The sequence below is a fragment of the Lepidochelys kempii genome, chromosome 2 (genome assembly GCF_965140285.1).
Source record: "Lepidochelys kempii isolate rLepKem1 chromosome 2, rLepKem1.hap1, whole genome shotgun sequence".
NCBI classification, from domain to species: domain Eukaryota; kingdom Metazoa; phylum Chordata; order Testudines; family Cheloniidae; genus Lepidochelys; species Lepidochelys kempii.
The window spans coordinates 41117725-41145223 of record NC_136381.1 but is presented as its reverse complement, the minus strand read 5'-3'; the positions used below and the strand labels follow the sequence as shown (position 1 = coordinate 41145223).

Below are 27499 nucleotides of genomic sequence, written 5' to 3'. Positions count from 1 at the left end.
GCTTTCCCCTGGCCAGGAGGGATTTCAAAGGGGTTTACCCTTCCCTTTATATTTATGACAAAGTCAAACTGAAGAGCCCAGGTTAGAGTGTACATGTCTTGCTACAGTTCGTTCGTAACTGCTAACAGATGTCTCTCGAAAATAGGACACAAGAAGAGCCATATGATAAGGAGCTGGTAGGCAGACTTCTGCTTAGGTCCACAACATAGTATTTAAATATAATTAATGACTTGTCAGCATATACACATCTACTCATTCCACATGTACTCAGGACAATGAAATGACACTGGGAAAGTAATGCTGAAAGGTGGGGGCAGAGTCTAGGGCAAGTGGATGACCTTACCCTAATAACTGTTTGCCTCCAAGCCAGAAAGCTGCTTCGGACATCTAGTAACGCTAACGTTCATTAGGCCTAAATCCAAATGTTACTCAGGTCTAAATCCAAATGTGGCCTATGTTCTGTACCATTTTCTTTTACACATTTTTTCACTGTAGAATTTCAAAAAATGATGAAAAGAGGATATGAGAATTCAAGCTGTTAACACGAGCATCTGATTGTGAGGGGAGGTTGTTTCAATCTATTCTGGTTCTTGTCATGCTCCTTTATTGGGCTCCCATGAAATCATATTTCCTTTATCTTAGGTACTTTTATGGCCTTCGTCACCATGTTGTCTGAACACCTTATAATCCATAATGTATTTATCCTCATAATGCTCCGTGAGGTAATGAAGTATCATCATCCCCATTTTATAGATGGGGAACTGAGGCACAGACAAATTGAGTGACTTGCTCAGGAGGGAACTGAACCCAAGTCCCAGGCTAGTTCCCTAAACACTGAGAAATCTTTCCTCTCATTAAAATCTTTGCTTTTATTTTATTTATACAGGATGCACTGAAGGCCCAATTGATCTGGTGTTCGTGATTGATGGATCAAAAAGTCTCGGAGAGGATAATTTTGAAGTTGTAAAGGAATTTGTCTCTGGAATCCTGGATTCTCTTGAGATTTCTCCCAAAGCTGCTCGAGTTGGTTTGCTGCAGTATTCCACTCAAGTCCGCACAGAGTTCACATTAAGACAATTCAGCACAGCCAAAGACATGAAAAAAGCAGTATCCCAAATGAACTACATGGGGAAAGGCTCCATGACTGGACTTGCCTTGAAACAAATGTTTGAGAGAAGCTTTACTGAAGCAGAAGGGGCAAGGCCATTTTCAGCAGAAGTGCCCAGGGTGTCTATAGTGGTTACAGATGGACGAGCCCAAGATGAAGTCTCTGAGTGGGCCAGCAAAGCAAAGCAGAATGGTAATCTGGTATTTCTTTGTCACTGTTATTTTAAGGATGTTTATATTTATTTATTTTTAAAAGTATTTCAGCATATATTAATGAAGAGACAAGATTGCTGTAATGTACTGGTCAGAGCATGTAGCACTGCCCTCTGCTGGAGGGAATTATATTTTCCAAAACGTTTGGTTTGCTGTCTAGGGCAGTGGTTTTCAAACTGCGGGTCGCGACCCAGCACTGGTCAGCACCACCTACCGGGCCATTAAAAGTCTTGTCAGCAGTGCTGCCCAGCTAAGGCAGGCTAGTCCCTACCTGTTCTGACACCGCACTGTGCCCCAGAAGCGGCCAGCAGCAGGTCCAGCTCCTAGACAGGGGAACCACAGGGCTCCGTGCTCTGCCCCTGCCCTGAGCACCGGCTCTGTATTCCCATTGGCCAGTAATCAATGGGCGGTGCCTGCAGGCAAGAACCTCATGGAGCCCCTTGTGTGCCTATGCCTAGGAGCTGGACCTGCTGCTGGCTGCTTCTGGGGTGCACCGCAGTCCGCAATGCCAGAACAGGCAGGAAGCCTGCCTCTGCACCCCCACTGTGGGTGACACCCCGGGCTGACCGGGAGACACCCGAGGTAAGCCCATGCCCCAACCCCGTGCCACAATCCTCTGCCCCAGGTCTGAGCCCCTCCAAACCTGGAGCCCCTTCCTGCACCCCAAATCCCTCATCCCCAGCACCACCCCAGAGCCTGCACCCCCAGCCCAGAGCCCTGATCCCCTCCCATATCCCTGCCCCAGCCCAGAGCCCACTCCAACACCCTCAACCCCTCAACCCCGGCCCCACCCCACAGCCCTCACCTCCGCATCTCAACCCTCTGCCCCAGCCCTGAGCCCCTCCCACACCCTAAACCCCTCATCCCCAGCTCTGTTGGGTCACAGGCATCAACAATTTTCTTCAACTGAGTCGCCAGAAAAAAAGTTTGAAAACACTGGTCTAGGGGCTTTGCCACAAAGCACCACATTGCAACTACTCCCAGGAAGTAATGAGTAAGTACCTCTGAGAGGGTCTATGTACTGAAGAACCAAATCAGCACAAGGCAGTTGCATTGCATAGCTTGAATGCTGAACTGTGCCCTACATGTTTCCACTAAAGGTACTTCATTTAAATGGAGAATCGCAGATATTAGGAGCTTTATTAAATATTCCTTTTAACACATAATATTAATATAAAACACCGCACTCAAAATATCAGAAATATGTTGTTTCAGAGCCTTTGCTTTATGCTATAATTTTTAAAAATACAGCATAGACTTGGAAGCAATTATATGTTGCTATGATTGGGTGCCCACCCTGCACAAGACCAGAAGGGATTAAGGTGGCTAGGTGATCCAGTTAAGGGCCCAGGCTGCACCTGGGGAAGGAGCCAGTGAACAGGATTAATTAGTTGAGGCTCAGCTGGATGGGGATAGGAAGGGCCAGTATTAAACCCACGAGCTAAGAGCAGCTGGGGGCTGCAGGGAAGTAGTCTCCAGTTATTCCCTGGGAAGAGGAGGGAGTTGTGCATCTGGCAGACCCGGAGATGGGGAAGGGCCAGAATCATAGGACTGGAAGGGATCTCAAGAGGTCATTTGGTCCAGTGCCCTGTCCTCATGGCAGGACTAAGTATTATCTAGACCATTCTTGACAGGTGTTTGTCTGACCTGCTCTTCAAAATCTCCAATGATGGAGATTCCACAGCCTCCCTAGGCAATTTATTTCAATGCTTAACAACCCTGACAGGAAGTTTTTCCTAATGTCCAACCTAAACCTCCCTTGCTGCAATTTAAGCCCATTGCTTCTTGTCCTATCCTCAGAAGTTAAGAAGAACAATTTTTCTCCCTCCTCCTTGTAATGCCTTTTATGTACTTGAAAACTGTTATCATGTCCCTTCTTAGTCTTCTCTTTTTCAGACTAAACAAACCAGGTACAGAAAGGCCCAGGGAAAAGGCAGTAAGGTCCTTGGCTGCTGACTAGAGGGTCCCTGAGCTGGAACTTAGAATAGAGGGTGGGCCTGGGTTCCCCTACCAGCCAGCAGGGAAGTGGCACAGACCAGGCAGGGGAGAGTGGACTGCCTGGGACAGTTTGGCCCAAAAGACTTTGATACCCTGGAAGGGGAGGACCATAGTGATCTGACTAGAGGGCCAAGTCACAAAGAGGAAGCTGCAGCTCCTGCAATGAGAGGGGCCACATGGTGAGAGAGGATGACAGATGGAGAGACTGTCAGAGGTGTGTGCAGCACCTGGAAGAAGCTAATCCCCAGAGCGGTCGGGAGGAGGTGCCCTAGAGGTGAGCTGACCCTGTGACAGTTGCTTTATTGTCCATATCCCACTGGTCTTGCTGAAAAAGAAACCCATTGTTTGTTATAGAGGTGGGCCTAGCAAGATGATAACTCGCATTCAGATTTAATTGAAGACTGGTGATTTTGAACAGTAAACATGGTCTACAATATGTTGTTGTTTGATTGTTTTTTTTTTGGGGGGGGGGGGGAGGGTTTTCATAAAACTGTAGCCTATGATCAAGGTGGCAGAAATCAATTCTGTAAGGCACCCTTGGCAAAAATCACTTTTCCCACATAGTATCTACTAAATTTTTCAAAATAAAAAAGGACTTACCTGTAAAACAGAAAATGTTTTGCAAGAGTCCTACTACTAACCTGGGCTGATGGACTGTGGCACAAATAAAGCTGTCAGGACCTTAGAGAGGCTTCACACCTTGTTTTTTGACATATCCACACAATGATACCTTGTTGCACACCTGAATGCAGGCAGGGGCACCCATTTGTGCAACCAGTTTGGAGTGTGTCCTGATATGACTCTGCTAAGGAGAAAAGGGAAGAAGTGATGGTACAAGGAGATGAGGAAGAAACTGGACAAATACAGAGTAGGAAGCAACAGAGCTAATAAACTTGTATTCACAAAGAAATGTCAACACCATGCCTCTTTCTGAAGCTTTGAAAATTAAACCAATAACTTATGGTTTCATGCACGGGAGTGAGTAGGCAGGATTTGGGACAGTGTATGGAAGAATTACAGGCCTTGACAAGTAAAAGATTTGGAGAGAAGTACAAGCCAACCCCACTTACTTTCAGAGCCAAATACATCCCCAGTGTAATCCCACTGGGGGCAGTGTAGTTTTGCTGAGCAGAAATTTGGCACTGAATGTTAACGCCAAGTCTTTAAAAAGCAGCAGACCTCAGCATGAACAGTCCATTCGTTAAACTGAATCAACCTCTGTAACATGGTGGATGTTTTACTTTCCTGGCTAGCACAATGTCACCCAAGGTCTTGGTAGAAAGCAGGACCCTGCTTAATAAAAATGTAGGCACTGGAGATGGAAGAGGTGTATTTACTATGTCATCACATCCAGTCTCCTGCATTGCCAGTGGAGGGTTGAAAGTGGTTATTCATAGTGAGTACATAGATGTTATCACTGAACAGCAAAGGAAAGCAGATGTACTAACCCCACACCCTACTTTTTATCTGAAACCAAGAAGTTGAAAAATCAGTTTTTGTAATTGGCATCTGGAGCTCTCTTAAAAATTGCTTCAGTCCTTAAAAGGATAATTGTTGTGGGTTTTCTTTTTTTTAAATGACTAGGATCCCAAACAGATGTTCTGCACTCATTTCACAATAACCTTTTGCAGACAGGACAAGGACCAACTTTTAATCTTTTTTAAATTCCAAAGCGGTCAGTGCAAGATGAGTGCATTTTCTAATGGCAGAAGTGATGTAACTAGAAATGAATATTCAGTTCATGTGTAAACCAGAAGCAAAGAATTATTGCCAGCTGTTGGAAAACAGGAATATGAAGTGTGCTCTGCTTTGTGTGGTGTGAGTTTAAAATCTGTCTGAGAGGAATGTGAGCCATTGTCCCCAGCCCAGCTACCAGGATGTATTAAGACTAACTATGGCATGAATCCCCTTAAACAATTGATCTCCTACTCTCAGTTCTCTTCCTTTCCCCTCCCTCCCTTGACAAAAAAAACAGACCCCCAATGCAGGAGAGACTCTTACACCCAGGATCCCTTCCCCAGGACTCATTAATCTCACCAGCCCCATAAATGGCTCCTCTCTCTCAGTCCCTTCTCCCAGCATAAATTCTGCATTTCTCTTAGATGACCAAGAACTCCTAGATTCCAAGGCTCCAGATTAATCTGCCTAACTGACTGTATCAGAAGACTATGTATTTAAGTCTATTTCTCAGCAAACTACTGATCTCTTTCAGGATTCTGTCCCCTGCCTGCCTTGCTCCTACATCAACCCTATCTATCATTTCAGCAAAAAAGGAACTAGACCCTGTGTCCCTCCAGCTCTGTGTCCCTCCAGAGTCTCTCAGTGTTACTGCTAAACTGATCAGAGGTGCTCTCTCTCCCTCAGTATGTTGCAGGCAGCGCCCTTTTGGGATTCATTTATCTTCAGTGGTAACCATATGTCCATGGTTTCTTTGGCTGAAGAATTGTTTGTTAATAAAACTAACAGTAAAGCAGTGAGTTTCTACAGCATTTCAGATGTTCTATTACTCAGTGTAACTAGGATTATTCATCCAACACAATCTTTGGAGTTACGTGGCATGCACATTTATGGTGCTATAAGTAATCAATAATACATCTTCCTTTCACTTAAACTCTGGATTTTTAAAAAATTTTGCAGTAGTAATAATGTGCAATTTCTCTTGCACCCAGGTATAACTATCTACGCTGTTGGAATAGGAAAAGCAATTGAGGAAGAATTACTGGAAATTGCTTCTGAGCCACCAGACAGACATCTTTTCTATGCTGAAGACTTCAGTACCATGGGGGAGATAAGAGAAAAACTAAAAAAACAAATCTGTGAAGGTACCACATGCCTCTTCCGTTGAGATATAAGAAAAGCGAACAGCCATTTCTCTTCTGTTTTTAATAAATGATGCATAAAATATACACTTAAACCCCAGGAGGATTGGTAATGTTCCCCACCTTCCTTCAGGCTGCAGTTAGATCAGTGAACCCCACCCAGGTAAACATGAGCTATTCCATTAGGAATATTGGTGTGGAGGTGAGGGAAATCCAAATGATGATTTATTGGGAGAACAATTGCTCTTCTGGTCTGTATGAGTCATGTTTAAAATTGTGTAGGGCAATGGTTCTCAAACTTTTTTTTTTCATGGACCACTTGAAAATTGCTGAGGCTCTCAGTGGACCACTTAATGATCTTTCCAAATGTTGTTTGTACCGTTAGCTAGCTATTGTAAAGTGCTTTGGATAAAAGCGCTATATAAAAAACCTTAATAATTAACATTTTTTTGTTCTACAAATAGAAGCACAAAACTCACATTTTAATATCAATAGTCTTACCTTTCTAATGTGATGGATGTGCCCTCTCTCCCTGCCACCACAGCAGCCCCCTACCTGGGGCTGGGAAGGAGTGGGGTCTCTCCCTCTCTCCCCCGCTGTGGCAGCCACCAAGCTGGGGCTGGGAAGAAGCAGAGTATCTCCCCAGCCGCAGCAGCCCCTGATCTGGGGCTGGGAAGGAGGGGAGGGTCTCTCCCTCCCTCCGCCACTGCGGCAGCCACTGAGCTGGGGCTAGGAAGGGGGGAGGTCTCCCCTGCTGCGGCAGCCCCTGATCTGGGGCTGGGAAGGAGGGCTGTCTCTCCCCGGCAGCTGCAGCTCTGGATCTGGGGAAAGTCACCTTTCTCTGGCCGCTGCAGCCCTGCACATCCCAAATTCCCCCACCCCCTCTTCTCACCCCGCTGCCCCCTCCCACTTACTCCCTATTCCCCCCAAGGTCACCACCTCACCTTACTTGTGTGTCTTCTGCAGGGTCCAGGCACCTAATTAGTGGAGCCATGTCTGTGCAGCTCTACTAATTAGGTGGGTGGCCCTTCATTCTCTTGTGTGCGGCTGCCCAGGTGCGCACCTTAGAGGGAACTACCCACGGACCACCTGAATGGAGCTTGCGGACCACTGGTTGTCCGCGGGCCACGGTCTGAGAACCTCTGGTGTAGGGGAATGTTGCTAATGTCTCGCTATGTAAGTCAATGGTTGGGCTCAGCAGCAGAAGAAAAAGAAAAAAAAAGAAAGAAAAGTCTTAATGGCTATTGTGCAGCGTTCACAACAGCAACAAAATAGTTCGATGTACCCAGGAAGGAAACTGAAAAACAACCAGCTTGTGCGTCAAACCAGTCCTTTGACCCATGAGCGCAGAACCTGGCTTTGCAAAATCATCCCCCACCCCCACCGTGGCACTAGCAGCCACACTCTAGACCTGCTTCCCATAGCAGCTGTTCAAGAGACCTGGGGATTCTGAGCTAGAATGGACCCCTGTTCACCAGGGACTTAATGACACCCCTGCACCCACTCGCACACAGCTGGCACTCAGTATTACGTGCTCATTCATATACATGGCTGAAGTCACTTCCTGTAACAGGAGAATGAAGCCCAGGAACCCTCGAGGATTCTTTGCTGTGCAAGATTGCCTGGTAGGAAGTAACACGTTCTTCCTTTTAGGCAGGGCTTTGGGAGGAGTCAGGGAAAAGAATCTGACCGGGGGCCCTCCAGACTGTGTATCCTCTGCCTCTCCCCTATGGATCGTATTGCTAGCTCCCGTTGATATGCAAAATACTGAGATTGTAGAAAAGCAGTTCTGTTCATCCACCCGCATACACCTCTACCCCGATATAACATGACCCGATAGAACACGAATTCAGATATAACGCGGTAAAGCAGCGCTCCAGGGGGGTGGGGCTGCGCGCTCCAGTGGATCAAAGCAAGTTTGATATAACGCGGTTTCACCTATAACACGGTAAGATTTTTTGGCTCCCGAGGACAGCATTATATCGGGGTAGAGGTGTACTAGGTAGGCAAACACATGATGACAATTTCAGAAGCATAGGGAGATTCCAAGTCCAAAATTCTCGGGCAACTCTTCTAATAAATCTCTCTCCCTATCAAACATCCTTTAGATAGCTGCAGTGCTGTTCGCCATAAATTTCATTTACTTTTCAGAAATGCATTATTTGGTAAACCAAAAAATAAGTAAATCTTGCCCCTTTGAGGCAGTTTCCAAACTAGAAACTCTGTCTCCAGTGTTGGGTCCGTTTACCTCCTGATTTTCTGCTGCACAGCTTCTCTCTTCATTCATCACAAACAGGTAATGCCTCTCATCTGCGGAACTGGGAGGCTGCCCAGGGTTGTTGCTGGAGGCTCCAGGACTAAGCACCACTCTTTAACTCCGCCCCAAGTGATGGAACAAATTGGCAGCTCAGTTTCTCGTAACCACTTTGTTTTATTTATAAGTATAATTTGTAATTGTTGTTGTGCAGCAACGACTGTTCCAGCAAGTTCCTCTTAACCTCCCCTCAATTGAGGAATCACTGGCTCTAACCCTCTCGTTTCTCCCATGCAGCATCTCTCTAGCTGGCTCCCTGTACCCCCCGCACAGTAGCAGAAAGCCCTTCAAGCATCAAGACAAATCTAAGAGGTGCAATAGGCAGCTTTTCAGGAGCCTCAGAGGTCAAGTTATGCCCTGCTGCTGCAAGCCACCATTGCTGACTCTGGCAGGCCATAGGGGATTGAGTCAAACTGGCAAGCCAGGGTCACGCGCACACAGCCCAAAGTTTGGACTCTGCTATGGAGGGTTTGACCTGAAATTTTTCTGTAAATGTTGACAGACATATAACTGACTTAAGGTCAGTTGATATATATCAACTTAAGGTCAGTTGATATAATTGTAAGTTATTAGTAGTCAGTTGCTGAAGTGTTTCTAGTTTTAGAAGAACTCTTTTGATGGCCTAAGATGAAGGGCAGGGCTTAGTCTTGGCGCCTCCAGCAAAAATGCTGAGCCCCCTCTGAATTCCACTCAGGAGAGCCATTGCCAGTGTGTTATGAATGTGGAGGGAAGCTGCTCACAGAAAATCATCAGGAAAGAAATATCATTTTCCTGTCATGGGAAGCTACTGTTCTGTGCAAAGAATAAAATCATTTTTTCTATTAATATCTTTCTCTTTTGGAAATTGTTTCTGCCAGCTTTGGAAGAGTCAGATCCCCATCAGGATCCACTGACAGGGAGGCCTCACAAGACTGGTCCTCATTCTTCAGGTTAGATGCTTTAAATCTGTGTGTCCCATTTTCCCCTCAGTTGGCTCCCCACTCAGCATTCTTCTCACGGCATCCTCTACAGAAAGTTCATCATTCACCCAGAGGGATACCCATACCAAAAAAAACCTCACAAACCCTTTTTGGTCTTCTGAGCTTTGCTGCAACAAGCTTATGGTTGCATGCTCCCACCTTATCCCCCATAGTAGTTTATTAGGATGCTGCAACTTCCATAGCAGCCTTATACGTTGATGTACTTTAACACATTTTTTTATTTACATGATCATTTACTATTTAATAGGCTCAGGCTTAACAGTAACCAATACAGAGCTGAAGTCCTTCTCCTGGCCTGGAATACAACACTTAAGCAGTCTATCTACAGTATACAATCTAATAGCTCAGCTTCTTTGTGTAAAATGCAAACTCTGAGTAGTACCTTACACCATTAGAAGTCCCGCTAAAATCCACTGGATTAAGGTGCTGATCAGTGGGTGAGTGGAAGAATCTGGCCTTAAATGAATAAGGTGTTACATACAAAATTCAATAGATGTGTTACATAATCATGACCACAGTTCTGTCTTGGGGTTTCCTGCAGGATCTGAACCAGCCAGCATAGCCGTCACAGATCTCCTTGCCTGTTCCAATTTTGCAGTACATCACAAGTATCTTTTCGAAGAGGAGAGTGTTTCACAGTCAACAACAAGATCAGGTAATTAGTTACCATGGCTCAGGTAATCTTTAGGCAATTCCAGCCTTCTCCTTTGATTACACAGGTTAGAAAGACATGTCAAGACTGGAAATTCATAAACAATGCCCACCACAGAGTGGCATTCCTTGCCTACCTGTTTCTCCATAGTACCCTCTCTAAGTGCATCCTCATCTGTGGTGATTACAGCTAAGTATTTAACTGGGATTTGATATGTGCATCTTTTGATAGTGATTATACTATTTGTTGGTGCCAGGAAAATATTGAACATACTTTGCATTTAGTAGCTACATTCTCTTGCAGATTCAGTATATTTAGATTACATGTCACTGTTTCTCTGAATGCCTTCTGTCTGCTTTTCCAGCAAACCCTTCAAAAGATAAGAAGGAGCAGTGCAACTGTGAAAATCTCATAACATACCAGAACCATGCCAATGCTGAAGTAAAAAAACTAACCCAGCGATATATCCTTTCTGAATAATTATTTCCTGGATCACAGGTAGAAAGGAAGTTATTTATAAGGGGAAGGAAGAGGGGGAAAGACAGTTACAATAAATGCTAATTAGGGCCACACACTTAAAACTGGTTTCAGAGTAACAGCTGTGTTAGTCTGTATTCACAAAAAGAAAAGGAGCACTTGTGGCACCTTAGAGACGAACCAATTTATCTGAGCATGAGCTTTCGTGAGCTACAGCTCACTTCATCGGATGCATACTGTGGAAACTGCAGAAGACATTATATACACAGAGACCATGAAACAATACCCCCTCCCACCCCACTCTCCTGCTGGTAATAGCTTATCTAAAGTGATCATCAAGTTGGGCCATTTCCAGCACTTAAAACTCAAAGTCTCAGATGTCTCCTTGGGCCCAAAAGACTCTACTACTGTTTACACAGCTCTTACAATGACTTCAAATCCACAGCTCCTTCAATGAAAGGACCAAAGTTTTTATTCATAAATATACATCCTAATGTTTCATAACCACTGAATAGCAAGAGAAGTCTACATCTTAGATCAGGTGAGTAGGGAGTATAAGAGGAGGCAAAAAAAAATGGAGACTGATTTTGAGACCATAATCCTATTCTCTGGATTTGGCTATTACTTCTGCTGAAATTTTAGTCCTCCATCATACTATTTTTGAGTAGTGTTTATTGGCAACAGGAAACTCTTGTCTCAGAATACTGAAGAGAAGTCTCCTGCTGTGCTCAGGGAATAGGCACATGCAGCAAGTCACTTAAAATAATTTCCAAATGAAAATGTCAGGATATTCTACAGAGAACAGTGATGATGACTGATTTTACACACACAAACCACTTCTGGCTTCAATTTTAATTATTTTAGTCTCCTCTTAGATGCCTCAGCCAGGTCAGCCCTTTCCTGCAACAAACTCTGGGAAAGGTTCACAGCTATGAATCCCAAGTAGCAACAGCCACTCCCTGCAGCCTGGAGTTAGGTGCCTAACTCCCTTTGAAAGTCAGTCTTGCTTAAGCCACACCCATTCTACAAATTTTCTGCTTACTAGCTTAAACAGCAGCCAGATCAGCTTTCTGGCTTTTATGGATCCCATTCTTACGCACTCAACTCTCCCTCTGTGGATTCCACTAGGCAGCAGACAACCTAGTTAGGTGTTGCGAAGAATGAGAAATGGAGGGCTGAAAGGGACCTTGAGAGTCCAGTCCCCTGCAGAGGCCGGTCCTGGCAGGTGTTTGTGCAATGTATTCCTAAAAACATCCAACAATCCACGCTGGGCCCAAAGTCTCCTTTGTGGATCCAGCCCTTATTTTCTCTGTTCCCCATCTGTAAAATGGGGATAAAGCATTTCATAAGTGTTGAGGATACACACACTAAAGATTATGAGGTGCTCAAATACTATAGTACTCATAACTACCTGTTTTCCTGTACTGTACCAGATCTATTTGTGGGTTAGGGACTTCATGTGTCTTCCATCTTAATCTAGTGTAAATAGTATGTTTATATATATGCTTCATAGCGGTAAGTAGCTGAAACATTTTTAAAGATTGCACTAGCAAGGAACAAAGTTTCACTTCACTTTAAAATGCCAATAGAAGCCCCCTCTTTTTCCAATCACTGTGCTAAGCAGATATAAGCAGTGACCTGCAACTCCTGTTTATGGGTCCTTTTGGTAATACTACTGGACAGTACATTTAAATGTAAGGGAACAAAATGTTTAGGGGTGATAAAGAAACCCAGTTGTAAAGTTCCATATTGGGCTCCCTTTGCCTAGCCCTGCATTGAAAAGGAGGAAATAGGGTTGAGCTGTGAAATACAAGGACTGAGGGAAGTGGATAGTGACAGCACCTCAGTAACAGACTACAAACCCCTACAACCAGCAGCATCTGCTGCAGTTATATTTTCTCTTCCCGCCATAATACGTTGGGGACATGAAGGGCGGGGCGGGGGAGGCACTTAAATGATAATGAAAGAAAAATGTAGCAATTACATACCAGAATGCTGAGTAAAAAAATACACAGCGTTGTGCTGGATACAACAGACAATATTTGTTACAAATACAGGTGTGTACAATTTTAGAAGCTGCCATGACATGCTTGTTAAATTACTGTCATTTTAAAAAGGATTTCACATCCTTTGGTGTGTTGAGAATCAAATTAATATTTGAAGGACTTTCTGGCAAGTTTTTGTATGCTACTGTGTATTCCAGATAGCTTTTTCCTTAACTTATTAATACTGGAAGAAATAACTAAGAGAATGGAAGCCCTGGAAAACAGACTAAGATACTGATGAAGAGTTCTTAACAGATGTATACACTGTACTGTATATTTATACATACAAGTTGCAACAAAGCTATTTTCTTAAAGCAGTACAAAGCTAGGTAGCACAAATCTTTGTGTCTGAGGGAAAAGGACATTTTTGGACCCAATATTTACATACTGAGGTACAGCATCATATTGTTCTCTTGCATTGATTGCAGTAAGACAAATGTTGAAAGGAATTTATAAAAAAATTTAGTAACTAGAAAAATTTCTAAGAATTTAACACTTGAATTCATAAGCTATGCAATCTAATAAAATGCTTTTATTTTTAAATGGAAACCTCCATGGTGTGTTTGGGTATTTTTAGACTACTTACTGGTGTGTTACACAGGTCAGGCTAGTGATCACAATGGCCCTTTTCTGGCCTGCGAATCTGACTCTAATATACTCTGTAAATCATTTTTGCTTTATTAGTTGTGCTCCATCTCTCACCCCCTCCATCATATTAAAAATATTAAGTGTGCAGCATAAATGTGATTATAAAACAATTGTTTCATATATACTCTCCTTTGCCTAGTATAAAACATCATCTATAGAAAACTAGACATGAGGGAATGTGTAGTCTAGCTTAATAGGTTTTTACTTGCATCACAAATGTATGCACTAACTCAAACTAGTGTTTCCTTGCAGTATTCCAGGTGTTTCAGCAGCATTCAAGTAACAGTTTGCCATTTGCCTACTACATCCAGAACACCCACAATCTCCTCTCACTCTAGTCAGTGGACAGAATTCACAATTATTTGGTCCCAGTCTATATTCTACTCTATCACATTGTAAACGCTTCAGGTCAAGGGTCTTTTCTTGTGTGCACGCGCTATCTAGTCTACAGTGGGAGACAAGCAAATTTCCTCCAGTTAAAGGGCAGAATACGGGGCACTAAATGTTTCAGGGAGAATGGTCCCATATAGAAGGTACTGTTTTCATTGAAGCAGATGGTCCCATATAGAAGGTACTGTTTTCATTGAAGCAGATTCTCTCAGGCTAGACAATCCTACTCTTGTTGGATAATTCAACAGCAGAGCTAAGCAAATTAATTATTTAATGTGGTGGTCAAACCAAAAAAATGTGATTAGTTTCAAAGTGACACTGGATTTGTTTCTTACCACAACAAAACCCCACATTTAAACTGAGCAATAGCTTTCCTGAACTGCAATTTCACCCTCTCTTCCAGTCTCTGAAAAAATCTACCACCTGTTGGCACCTTTTTGTCACAAGTGAATCTTACATGTCTTAGGCTACAACTGTGACAGCAAGTGTTCTCTCAAGAGAACATGGAGACTTTTACAGATGAAAACCAGCTCTATCCCCAAGAAACCTGAAGGGTGTTTTCTTTCCCTCCCAAAATCCTTTAGTTTTTGCTGCCGTCCTCTCTCCTTGGACAGTGTTTTATATTCCTTTTTTCATGCTCTGAAGGTAAAGTACAGACAAGCAGTATATGTTCCCTTTTGATTTCAGCTTGTCAAAATAGTAATTTCCTAGCTCTTTCTAAAAAAGGCAGTAGCCTTTTCTGCACATTCTTGTTAAAGAGCAGTTCATCCATTGTGAGGATGCAAACATTACAGTAGTAAGTTTGTAGGGTTAAGTGACATCCCACCATGCAGACTCAAGAATGAGGTTTTCAGTTCCTGGTACCTCCAAATTTTGCACGTGTTTACAACTTACAGCAGCTGAAAGTACCAAAAAGATGCTTGAAGACTGAACTTTTTTTTTGGTACTCAACAATTACATACATCTTGCATGAATGTATACAGCTTTACAAAGCAGTATAAGCTATCTTATATCTAATTAAGTAGAATTCATTTTTGAGAATGAATAGATTTTCAAATTCTTAAAACAAGTCTCCCCTTGTAACATTTCCTGGTAAAGAAAAACGTGACCGCGTTACAACAGTAGTCTCTGAAACTAGACTGAAGCAGTGAGTGATGGGATTCTGTAATCGTGCTGTTGGACTGCAAACAATTCTGCATCCAATATTGGTTTTTGCTAAAGATCCATTAGTTTTTCAGACTGGTCAAAGAAAACTTACATAGAGTTTCTGTTAGAGCTTTAATTAAGTAAGAGGTTTCAAATCTGACCTTTAGCTCCCACACACCCCTTTCTAGAACTGGGAACTGAGTGCAGTTTCATCTTATGTGCTTCCTAGCATACATGAAGAGTTTGTTGTTTGATAGTAGTATGTGCTCAAGGGAGTTGTTTATAGATGCACAAAAAATGCAAATATGCCTATAATTGAACAAATATGGTGGCTGATGGATCCTGGAACACAATCTCCCCCACCTTCCCAGAACTTTAAATCTCAATGTTTAAGTACAGGTAATGGATTAAGTGACACCTAGCATACAAATTAAGTAGTGTCCAATTTAAATAATGCAAATTTAAACAGGCAAATTTTACTTTCAAAATCATTTTTAAAATAAAACTTCCTCTTGAGAGGATCCTAATACAGAGATTCAAAGATCAATGGGGTTAATTCTTCCAGTATCACAGGATTTAGCTAAGTAACTTCCTTCAGGTTTTATTGTGACTGTAATGGATGCCACTTGCAAAGATTCTTACAGTTCAGAAGAAATTTATTAATAATCAATGACTGATTCAGCATACATCAAAAGGGGAAATACACAGAATTGTAGTAAAGTGTATTTTGTATGGCTCTATTAAAGATACATTGCTGAAAAGCTGAAACCACCTATGAGAGAAATTGTATTGTTATTGTGTATTCTTTTTACTAGATGCCTGCAGAGAGCGGACCTCTCACTTCTAAATACTCCTTATTTGTATTAAAATAGCACCAGTGATCAGGGCTTCAGAGAAAGATGGTCCCTGTCCATAAGCAGAGACTAACATTTTCAAGCATAACTAGTGATCTGAATAAATCTCCTTTAAAAAAAAAAAAAGGATCTGCAGATGGGATGCATAGTACTTTCTAAAAAAAAAAGAAGTCCCTTTATGATGTCTCAAGTTGGGCACTCAGCCAAGTCACTTAAAAAAAATCTATATCTCACTGTCGCTTAGATTTTATAAGCGCTATTTTAATACACTGAAATGAATTCTCCCTTTAGAAATATAGGCCCACATTAGATTTGGGTGAACTAGGGTTTTCAATTGAGTAGGGATATTAGCATGAATAGACCCAAAACATGAAACCAAAAAGAATGAAACCATAAGAAGAGTTGTGTCAAACTTGCAGTGACCCTTCAAAATACCAGTGTTCTCATTAAGGTTTGGGCTAAAGCCAAAAAAAAACCACACCTCTTAATTGGGTACCAGGTGCAATAAACAACAGGCTATAGAAGAAACTCCTTCATCTGGCCTTAGGTAAGGTCTGATAATTGGTAATATCACGTTTATTAAAAGCATATATAAAAAAAGTAAACTCTTCAAGGATTCACTGCTAATACCTACCTGACCAAGTTGGAGCTGACCAATACAGGGCTAAAGCCAGAGATGTCTCCCTAGACCATTTGTAAGTATCTTGATCAAATGCTTATGTTTTGTTACTCCTGAAATGTAGTAAATTGCTTGTTTAGGCTTTTTAGGCACATTTAGAGCAATTTTATAAATACCATTCAGGCTTTGGATTTAATGAAGGATTTATGGTTAAATTATACCCTACATAATTAATTCCAACACTCCCCTGGGAATGAAAAAAAACTAGTCTCATCTCTTTCCTGGATCTTAAAAAAAGAATTAATTTTAGTTCAAATAAGCCTCTTCCTTCTATATATGCTTAAACAAAATTCTCTCAACCACTCCCTTTGCTTACCTACCTCAGACTTCCATCAAATGAAATTAAGATTAAGTTTTTAGGCTGTTTTATGTCCTACTCCTCTTGAATTAACCACACAAAATAAAGCAAACTATTAGGATTTTCAGGGATTCTTATTCTACAAAAAACAGTCTAAAACTTTCCAAAGGCTTTGGATTTGAATAGGGCAAGTAGAACACTTTTCTAACAGAAAGAGAGGCACAGTCATGGTAATCAGTCTCTATTTGCACACTTGTGCCCGAAACTAGTAACAGTATAAATTAATACAAAATACAGGTTTTTTTTTAAAACAAGTCTGTAACCAGTTTTATTATAGAAAGGATGACAGCTCTCCAGCTTTTACTTCTCAGTGGTCTGCTCTGGCATGCTTCTAATGATGTCAGAATCGCCTGTAAATGGAAAAATAAGCCATATTCAAATCTCAGGAAAGGGGCTACAGCAAAATCCATTTACAAATACAGGACAACTATTTGGAAGCTATTTTAAGTTTGCCATTCCACAATGACCAATATCTTCCACTTAGAAATCTGTTATAACTTGGCTTTTGAAAATTCTATCACATTAAATTAAAAACTCAGGTGTTGGCACCAACAAATAGGTTTGAAGGATAGTATACTTCTGAGTATGGTCTCTATTAATCTCTGAAATGTTTTCCTTTTTAAAAAAATGTCAAAGCTGTTTCTATATATATTATACTAATGTACAACACAAAATGACAATTAAATACACATCACTAGCCATTAAAAACACAGAACTAGAGAAACAAGCAAGTCCTGAGGATACATTGCAGAATTTTAATATAGCAAGTGACTAGCCTGATCATTGAAATACAGGATAGTGACAATATTTGCAGTATATGAAATACCAACTCAAAAGCAGAGGTACTATACAGACTTAAGAGCTAAATTATACAACTAAAAATAAAAGTGTTGCATGTAACTATATTAAAATAGTTATTCACAAGTCAAACCTGAAGCAGCAGGTTATAAATTAGATTTTGATGGAATTAGTTTGAGAGTAAAATATCATACTGTATTCATATCATACACACAATAAGCAGATATAACTACAGTGAAAATTCAAATGGTCACTCAAGGACAACTCAGTAGAGATACATCTAGAAATGTAGTGAAATCCATCTTTAAGCAGCCATTCAAAGTGGCTGACAAAGCAACTAAACAAGACACCATCTAAAATAGAGCAGGATTAGACTATGTTTAAAGATACTTTGGGGTAAATACAGACAAGAAATTGCTTAATTAAGAGTGTTCATCTTAGAGGTTATAACAGTCAGCCTTTAGGCCCAGAGATACCACCAGCCTATGGTAATTATCTTTGTTCACTGCTGACGCCAAACGTTTAAAATGAGAAATGTTAGAGCAGGGGTTCGCAAACTTTTTTTTAACTGGTGATCCCTTTCACACAGCAAGCCTTTGAGTGAACCCCCCCCCCCCCGGTAAATTAGACACGCGTTTTTTATATATTTATCATTATAAATGCTGGAGGCAAAGCAGCATTTGGGCTGGAGGCTGACAGCTCACGACCCCCTGAGGGGTCCCGACTCCCCATTTGAGAAGCCCAGGTTAGAGCATTTAGCAATCCTGTTCACTTTCAAGCTTGGATGTCCAATAAGAAAAACTGAATTAGAGATCATATTTCCAAGCCTTATCAACTGGCCAAAGTATTCTAAAGATCCCCATTGCTGGTGGGAAAAATAGCTTGCTGAGGTGAAGCAAGCCCAATAAAGAGAATATGCTGGTTTTTTGTTTTTAATGTTCTGTGTCATGGAAGTCCTGTCCAGGCCCTGTACCCTGGTATTAAACAGAATGGCAAATCCAGTTAATGTTTTGTGGTGATGGAGTCGTATAGAAGCAAAAGATGCTGGAACACATACCTGGATCAATGATAGCCAGCGTGCACACTCTGTAGTATTTTCCACATGCTGTACCCAATTCAATATTGTTGCCGCTGTAGTGATGCACACCAGTCTTTGCCAACATAGCATAGTACTCAATCTCTGATTTTCTGAGAATTAAGGAACTATGCATCAGAAAATGGTACACTCACTCATTCCCATCAAATGAATCCTTCAATGGGACATTATTAGACCAGTTTGAATCCTAACTACACTTCCAAAGTTTTAGATTGAGCAGTGAAGTTAGTTTTATTCTTCCACTTGAGATGTGTGTTGGGGGGCAGTCACCATCTTTCCCCCAAGGGGAGCCTGGCTTCCCAATCACAGCTTTCGGATATAGGAGTCTGATTCTGACAGACAGGAACGGGGTTTGGCAGCTCTGGTTAGTGCAGATGTCTTTTCCAAGAAAGGCCTCAAGAGCTGCTCAAATAGCAGGTAGGCTCCTTTGTACAGGGAAAAAGGGCTGACAGGAGATGCAAAAGTAGACTGCTGAGAGGGAGTGGGAGTGAACAGGACTAGTTGATGGGTTGGTCACTGGAACCTGTAGCTGATGAGTAAGGCTGCAAGTTTGTCACAGACATCATGGATTCCGTGACTTTCCAGGACCTCTAACTTCTGCCCCAGCAGCAACTGGCCCAGGGCCTGGCTGCTGCAGGGGCAGTCTCGCACCACCGCACTCCCTCCCCCAGCAGCTGCAGGGGTTTGGGTGTGGAAGGGGGCTCAGGACTGGGGGTTGGTGTACGAGCGGGGTGAAGAATCTGGGCAGCACTTACCTCGGTGGGGCTCCACAGAAACAGCATCATGTCTCTCCTCCAGCTCCTAATCCACCTCCAGGCACTGCCATGGTTCCCAGCCAATGGGAACTACGGAGCTGGTGCTCAGGGCGAAGCAGAGTTGCCTGGCCACACCTCCACTTAGGAGCTGAGGGAAGGACATCGCCACTTCTGGGGAGCTGCACAGAACCAGGTAGGGAGCCTGCCAGCCCCACCCCTCACCAGCAGTAGTCACGGGCTGCTCCCCCCCAGAAAAACCCAGGTCACTCTCCTCCGGTCAGGGGTATATAGTACAATTCACGGACAGGTCAGAGGATGTGAATTTTTGTTTACTCCCCGTGACTTATCCATGACTTTTACTAAAAATGCCCATGACTAAAATGTAGCCTTACTGATGAGGGCTGGGGAAGGCAGGTGGCCAGATGCTAAGCAGACAGGGAACCAGAAACCTGGGCTTCTGGTGGTGACAGAGGCATTAAAGTGAATTGTGTCCAGTTCTTTCACATTCCTAGCTTGCCCCTTTTCCACTTGGCCTCTATGAGCTGCAGGTCTTGTCAACCACCACTGGTCCCCTCCAGCAATCCAAATTACATGCAGATCCACATCAACCTGTCCCCCTCCCACAACCTGAATAGCTCCAGCCACTACAGGGTCTGGATCTCTTTTCTGCATCTTGAAACTCCTCATAAAAAGTTATTTTCAAAGCCACCAAAACCCTATTTGATGACAGACAGGATCCAGCCCACAGCATGAGGTTTCAAAATAGGGAGGGGAGAGGAAGAGGCACAGAAGCCATTTAGGATTCCTTCTCCACCTGCATAACAGCCACTTTGCTACACCCTTCTTATCTGAATCATAACAGGTGTAGAAAGTTTTTCTTTAATATAAGCTTCCTTTGCTGTACAGAAGCTGGGCAGCATAATTTAAAAGCACTTTACAGGCTCAGTCCTGCATTGTTTGCACAAGCAACTTGCACCAGAGATCCAGCATCATTTTGCAGCAAATATAACATTGTAGAACTAGGACAGGACAGTTCAGTGCACTGTACTAAAAACTGTTCACACTCTGCACAGCATAAAGCAGATGTGGATAAAGTATCTCTCTTTCTAAAAGCAGTTTTCAGGAAGTCCAATTTCCAACAGAACAGTACCTACCTCAAAGCAGGACAGTTGTTGGCTAGGATGACCAACTTGGCTTTGCCCTGCCGAATCATTTTCAGAGTCTGTTTGTACCCAAGCACATATTTACCACTTTTCATAACCAGTTGAAGCCTTGAGTTTATGGACTCTAGCGACTTTTTCTGTAACAGAGTTAAAATACATGGAATAATGCAGATTAACACAGAGAATGATCAATTTTAAAGAGCTTTAACTGAACAAGTCTTTTGGTTCACTAAGCTTTTTACTATTTACAGTTCAAAAGATGAAGTAGCTCATATCTAAATATCCAAGAAATTAAGAAAGAGCTTATCAATAACAAAACAAGAAATTTGTATATCATATGACAACATTCCTCAGACTTCAAGGTAGTCCTCTTATTTATACCTCTTAAATGCAAAGAGAAATTAACTGACAATTTTTAAAGCTACTATACAAATTATGTTGTATTGTTCTGAACTTCCAACCTGACCCTACCCTTTTCAGTGTCAGTATATTTGTGGGATCCTACATTCAAAGGTCCTTTTTCAATTTACCAAGGCTAAGCCAGGTTTAGAAAGAAGCATCAAGTTACCCCATTTTAAATTGCAGTCTGACCATTAGACCCTGTCCTGCGTACATACATTTCATGCAATATAACTAGGACAGTGATCACTATCAACAGGGCGCTGAAGGGATTTTTCTGTAATGCTTTGCCGCATATTGCAACCCGGTAGCGAATTTTGTAATTACAGAGGACTTCTTACAGCATGACTTTCGAGCGTACAAAAATAAAGGCAATGCTCATCACAAGGTAGAGCAAGATACGAGAGCAGACGCCGAAATGCACTGACCCGCACCCACGCTTTGTTCTAGAACAATTAGGCCATAACCCATCCCGACCGCACAGAGCTAGCAAAGCCCCCGGGGGAGGATATCGACACGCCCGGGAACCTCGGGCGGACAGCGAGAGCCGGGCGTGAGGCGACCCGGGCTCGGACGACACAGGGCAGAGCGAGGTGAGGGGCAGCCCAACACAGCTAAGGGGACGATACCGCCCTGCGCCAGCGCCTCCTGCGAGCTGAAGGAGCCCAGGGGGAGGCCTCCCACAGCGACTTGGGGCACCCTGCTCCGCCCCCCTTATTCATTTGGGTCCCCCCCAAGCCCCCAGCCCCGGGACAGCCCGGAGACCGCTGGCCGCTCCCCAGGCAGCTGCCCCGCGCCCCGGGGCCGCTCCGCAGCCTCCTGCCGCCGCCACGTGAGCGCCAGGCCCGCCCCGCTCACTCACCGTTTTCTTCGCAGCCACCATGTTGCTGCCTCGTGTCGGGTCCGGCGGTTGCTGAAACACAAGGAGGAAGGGTTAGCCCCGAGTGCCGGCCGGCCGGCCCGCAGCGCCCCTGCCCAACCCCGCGGAGCCCCGCTCACCCGAGGCGCGCCTCCAAGATGGCCGGGCAACAAGAAAGGAAGAACCTCCCACAATGCAGCGCATTCCCCCCCCCCCCCGGTGCCCGGCGTGAAATCTCGCGAGGCGTTAGTTAACTCCGCCCCTTCTGGGTTGAAATACGCCTGCGCCAGACTCCAGAGGACACTAGGCGGCGGGGTTTTCTGGTGGGGAGAAGGGAGGGAGTAGTTTGGGAGGCGGGGCCTGTTGGGGAGGAAGGGCTCTGTAAGGGGGCGGGGGTAGCAGCAACAGCTTCAGCTTCTTCTTCTTCTCCTCCTTCTTCTTCAGGGCTGGGGCTCTGTAAGGGGGCTGGCTCCGTGGGGGAGAGTAGCTCAGGGTGAGGGGCTGGTTCTCTGGCTGGGGGGAAAAGAGGGAGTAATTTTGTGGACACCTGGTCCTTTGGCTTGGCTCAGCCCGGACCTGGGATTGTTCTGTGATTGCCCTGAGAGGCAGGGGCCCAGCTCCTTAGAAAAAAAGAAAAGGAGGACTTGTGGCACCTTGGAGACTAACAAATTTATTAGAGCATAAGCTTTCATGGGTTACGGCCTGCTTCACTGGATGCAGATAATGGAATTTATAGTAAGAAGATATAGAGAGAGAGAAGGTGGAAGTTGCCATACAAACTGTAAGAGGCTAATTAATTAAGAGGAGCTATTATCAGCAGGAGGAAAAAAAAACTTTTGTAGTGGTAATCAAGATGGCCCATTTAGACAGTTGACAAGAAGGTGTGAGGATACTTAACATGGGGAAATAGAGTCAATATGTGTAATGACACAGCGACTCCCAGTCTCTGTTCAAACCTAAGTTAATGGTATCTAGTTTGCATATTAATTCAAGCTCAGTAGTTTCTCGTTGGCATCTATATATATATTCATACTATATGTTCCATTCTATGCATCCAATGAAGTGGGCTGTAACCCATGAAAGCTTATGCTCCAATAAATTTGTTAGTCTCTAAGGTTTCAGAGTACCAGCCGTGTTAGTCTGTATTCGCAAAAAGAAAAGGAGTACTTGTGGCACCTTAGGGACTAATAAATTGGTTAGTCTCTAAGGTGCCACAAGTACTCCTTTTCTTTTTGCGAATACAGACTAACACGGCTGGTACTCTGAAACCTGTCACTTAAGGTGAGCTATTACCAGCAGAAGGGGGGGGAGGGGAGGAGAACCTTTTGTAGTGATAATCAAGGTGGGCTATTTCTAGCAGTTGATAAGAACTTCTGAGGAACAGTGGGGGGTGGAATAAACAAGGGGAAATAGTTTTACTTTGTGTAATGACCCATCCACTCCCAGTCCCTATTCAAGCCTAAGTTAAATGTTTCCAGTTTGCAAATTAATTCCAATTCAGCTGTCTCTTATTGGAGTCTGTTTCTGAACCTTTTTGTTGAAGAATTGCAACTTTTAGGTCTGTAATCGAGTGACCAAAGAGATTGAAGTGTTCTCCGACTGGTTTTTGAATGTTATAATTCTTGACTTCTGATTTGTGTCCATTTACTCTTTTATGTAGAGGCTGTCCAGTTTGACCTGTCCAGTTTGACCAATGTACATGGCAGAGGGGCATTGCTGGCACATGATGGCATCTATCACATTGGTAGATTGTGCAGGTGAACGAGCCTCTGTTAGTGTGGCTGATGGGATTAGGCCCTATGATGGTGTCCCCTGAATAGATATGTGGACACAGTTGGCAATGGGCTTCGTTGCAAGGATAGGTTCCTGGGTTAGTGCAACCACACAACAGAACCACTACTTTGAAACAGTTCATTAGAGTTTCCTAGTTGGAAGGCCCTCTCAACATCAGGGATGAAGAAGGGAAATTTCCACTCCCCTTTAACTGTCTATTTTTTGTCTTTGTTTCTTGCTCTTTAGTGATGATTTTTGCACTGCCTTTCCCTTCTCCCCTGGATCCTGTGATCACAGTTTCCTTTGTTCTAGAAAATGATTTAAACAATTTCTCCAAGCACAGTTTTGTGTAAAATCCCTGTTTACAGAAACCAGTTAAAATGGGGATGAGCAACTGGCAACCATGAAGACTACCTCCAGCCTGCTAGATCACTTTATTTGGCTTGCTTCATCCTAGATTGGAGAAGGGGGCATCCAGGGGAGAGGGACCTGCCTGTATGTGGCTGCGCCTTACATGACATTAGCAAGAGCTAACAGGCCGGACCAGGAAGCTGTGCAGTGTGGGCTCTCTCCAACTCAACCTCCCTATGACCCAGGAATCTCTTGGTGTCAGCTGGCAGGGGGTACAGCGGAGGGGCATAGAAGTTACAGCAATTTCCTGAGTCTGGTGTGTGTATTCTAATTCACCAAAGAATGTCATGTGAGTTCCCAAATAAAAGCCAGTGTCAGATTGGTCATCTACATTATTGTGAAACACATGTACAGATGTTGTATCAGGAGTTAAGTATATACACTATTATAAAGTCTGTGTCTAAGGACTGACAAAGTGAAGGTTTCCTGTCAGACAAGAAATGTTTATCTAGCTGACTGTTCACATGTAAAATAAGTATTGTATAGTTCACAAAGGGTCCCCTATTACTAGTCTGTACTGAATGTTAATGAAGGATTTTGAGAGTTTCGAAGAAAAAAACTACCAGTAAGAGAAGAATCACGGAAGGGGAGGAGAACCGTATCTTGAAGTGCACATCAAATATTTGCTCTGCTATATGTGGGGAATAAAGAAGACACCCAAGAACTCTTCAATGAGGAAGTAAAAGGACAGTGAGCTTACTTCATGAAAGAGGGGTCTCAGTCAGGTTTGGTTGAAAATAATGGTGAGAACTTTGGGCGAGAAACTTCTTTAGACTGGAGGCTAACCTGTTAAGTTTAGTCTCTAGAAAGCAAGTTATGATTTTGTTTTACATGTAACCCTTTGTTTTCAATGTGCTTACTATCCCTTGAATCTCTGTTCTTTGATAAACTTATTCTTGTTTTCACTATAAATACAATCTGAGTGCTGTGGTGTTAAGCAGAGAGGTGATCAGGAGTTGAATATTGCAAGCTTTTCCTTTGGGAAAAGCAGGTCTGGTATTTCTGAGTGTGTTCAGTGGATAAGTGGCTGGACGCTGCTGGGACCAGTCCTAGGACTTGGGGGTTGGTGTATGCCTACTGCTACCTGTCCAGGGAGAGTGAGGCCTGAAAGGCCATGCTTGTGCTGCCAGAGACTGTTGGTCCACAGTGGGCACAGACACGATTGCATCACATTTAGGGCAGGCAGTGGTGAGGTGCCCCACAACCATGCATACCACAACCTCACTTCCCAGAAGTGGGACCTGTCCACTTCCCAAATCAGAATAAGATATTTATTATTGAGTGGTACAAGTACTTTAAAATGGTACAACTGCACCACACTGGGTTTTTGCTGCCACTTTTAACTGTGATGGTATTCTTAAAATGGCCAAACCTTCTAGTGTTAACAAGTCCTAAACCCAGCCTAACCTTGAACACTTTTCCTAATCCAGACAATCCTGCAAATATTTTGTGCTTAACTTTAAGCAAACAAGTAGTCCCACATGACTTCAGTGGAACTTTTTGCATGTTTAAGTTAAACACCTGTGTTTGCAGGATCAGGGCCTCAAATTCATAAAGACAGTTATGTTAATTTATGCAAGCAGTGAGCACATTGCAGAGACTATTAATGCATGTGCATAAGAAAGAGACGTTTTCCAGCTAACATTTTATGAAAAATAGGGGAATCAGGAGTCAGGGCTCTTAGATTATGTTATAGGTCTGCTAGTCACCTATCCTGTGACTTTGGGTAAATCACTACTTCTCTCCATGCTGTATTTTCCCCATCTGTTTAATAGGAAGAAAATAACAATACTGGCCATACTCCAAGGAGCGTTAAAGCTTAATTCATTAGTCACAATATATAGTGCCCTACAGCCTTCCCTTTTTTAGAAAGCTAATATAAACAGCTTTTAAACCAGGGCAACTTTAAGGTTGTAGAAGGCCCCAAAAACACTAAAATCCCTCTACTGTGTAAAAGTGGGAGCTTAACTGCCCCTGCAGGTCTCTGCCGACCAGACACTGTCCTTTTGTACCCTATGAAGGCCTCTCTTGAAAATCTGGGGTCCACACAATAGAGGAAGTTGAGATTTGGTGGCCAGGAAAAGGTGCATCTCAGCTGAGGGCAGAGGTATAGGTAAGAGAAGGCTTTGGCCCCACAGAGCTTCTCTGGGTAAGATAATACAGTCCTGGGTTTGGTAGGCCTCAAGCACTTTGGAGGACAGGTTTAAAATTCAAAATGACCTTAAAAATTGGAGAATTGATATGAAATCAACAAGGTGAAATTCAATAAAGACAAATGCAAAGTACTTCATTTAGGAGGGAAAAATTAAATGCTCAGCTAAAAAATGGGGAATAACTATCTAGGTCGTACTGCTGAAAAGTATCTAGGGGTTATAGTGGACTAAAAACTGCATTTGACTCAACAATGTGGTGCAGCTACAAAAAAGGCTAATGTGATTTTGGGGTGTATTAATAGGAGTATTGTGTGTAAGACAGGAAGTAATTGTCCCACTCTACTCTGCTCTAGTGAGTCCCCAGTTGAAGTACAGTGTCCAATTCTGGGCATCATAACTTAGGAAAGATGTCAAATTGAAAAGAGTCCAGAGGAGAATAACTCAAATAATAAAAGGTTTAAAACCTCACCTATGAAGAAAACTAACTGAACATTTTTAGTCTTGTGAAAAGAAGACTGAGGGGGATCTGATAGGCTTCCAATATGTTACAGACTTCTATAAAGAGGACGGTGATCAATTGTTCTCCAGGTCCACTGAAGGTAGGACAAGAAGTAATGGGCTGAATCTGCAGCAAGGGTGACTTAGTTAGAAAGGTTTCAGAGTAACAGCCGTGTTAGTCTGTATTTGCAAAAAGAAAAGGAGTACTTGTGGCACCTTAGAGACTAACCAATTTATTTGAGCATAAGCTTTCGTGAGCTACAGCTCACTTCATTGGATGCATACTGTAGAAACTGCAGAAGACATTATATACACAGAGACCATGAAACAATACCTCCTCCCACCCCACTCTCCTGCTGGTAATAGCTTATCTAAAGTGACCACTCCCCTTACAATGTGTATGAAAATCAAGGTGGGCCATTTCCAGCACAAATCCAGGTTTTTTACAATGGACAGTCTCTACGTAAAAGAATAAATGGACACAAATCAGATGTCAAGAATTATAACATTCATAAACCAGTCGGAGAACACTTCAATCTCTCTGGTCACGCAATTACAGCCATGAAGGTCGCTATCTTAAAACAAAAAAACTTCAAATCCAGACTCCAGCAAGAAACTGCTGAATTGGAATTCATTTGCAAATTGGATATAATTAACTTAGGCTTGAATAGAGACTGGGAGTGGCTAAGTCATTATGCAAGGTAGCCTATTTCCCCTGGTTGTTTCCTACCCCTTCCCCCAGACGTTCTGGTTAAACTTGGATTTATGCTGGAAATGGCCCACCTTGATTATCATACGCATTGTAAGGAGAGTGGTCAGTTTGGATGAGCTATTACCAGCAGGAGAGTGAGTTTGTGTGTGTATGGGGGTGGGGGGTGAGAAAACCTGGATTTGTGCTGGAAATGGCCCAGCTG

General features: G+C 43.1%; 2 protein-coding genes and 1 non-coding gene across 9 annotated transcripts in view; 1 reads left to right on the top strand and 2 right to left on the bottom strand.

Moving 5' to 3' along the window:
* The window catches only part of MATN2 (matrilin 2), a 127491-nt gene extending 111883 nt beyond the window's left edge, over window positions 1–15608 (top strand). For 4 of the 7 annotated variants that reach the window (XM_073330495.1, XM_073330494.1, XM_073330490.1 and 1 more), the window contains 6 exons: window positions 887–1300; window positions 5988–6140; window positions 9309–9380; window positions 9973–10086; window positions 10448–10546; window positions 12791–15608. In XM_073330495.1, coding sequence (XP_073186596.1) covers window positions 887–1300; window positions 5988–6140; window positions 9309–9380; window positions 9973–10086; window positions 10448–10546; window positions 12791–12843 — 905 coding nt within the window. In that variant the 3' untranslated portion in view covers window positions 12844–15608. Of the gene's footprint in view, window positions 1–886; window positions 1301–5987; window positions 6141–9308; window positions 9381–9678; window positions 10087–10447; window positions 11388–12790 lie in introns of those variants that run through there. The other 3 variants (XR_012157127.1, XM_073330493.2, XM_073330496.1) reach the window with 3 other exon arrangements.
* Window positions 15609–16918: 1310 nt separating this feature from the next.
* On the bottom strand, window positions 16919–21962 carry RPL30 (ribosomal protein L30). Its single transcript, XM_073330499.1, has 5 exons — window positions 21891–21962; window positions 21754–21804; window positions 20484–20629; window positions 18536–18666; window positions 16919–17030 (listed from the first exon to the last, which is right to left on the bottom strand). The coding sequence occupies exons 2-5, from the start codon at window positions 21772–21774 to the stop codon at window positions 16981–16983; spliced, it is 348 nt and encodes a 115-aa protein (XP_073186600.1). The 5' UTR covers window positions 21775–21804; window positions 21891–21962; the 3' UTR covers window positions 16919–16980.
* LOC140907991 (small nucleolar RNA SNORA72) lies at window positions 17367–17494 on the bottom strand. The gene has a single exon (XR_012157702.1). It is a non-coding gene; the product is annotated as a small nucleolar RNA SNORA72 (small nucleolar RNA).
* Window positions 21963–27499: the final 5537 nt, after the last annotated feature.

Coding starts and splice junctions, on each gene's coding strand:
- RPL30 (XM_073330499.1), bottom strand. CDS start 21,774: ATGGTGGCTGCGAAGAAAACG. Junction 18,667..20,483: donor AACAACTGTCCTGCTTTGAG/GTAGGTACTGTT, acceptor CTTAATTCTCAG/AAAATCAGAGATTGAGTACT. Junction 17,031..18,535: donor GCTGGCTATCATTGATCCAG/GTATGTGTTCCA, acceptor TTCCATTTACAG/GCGATTCTGACATCATTAGA.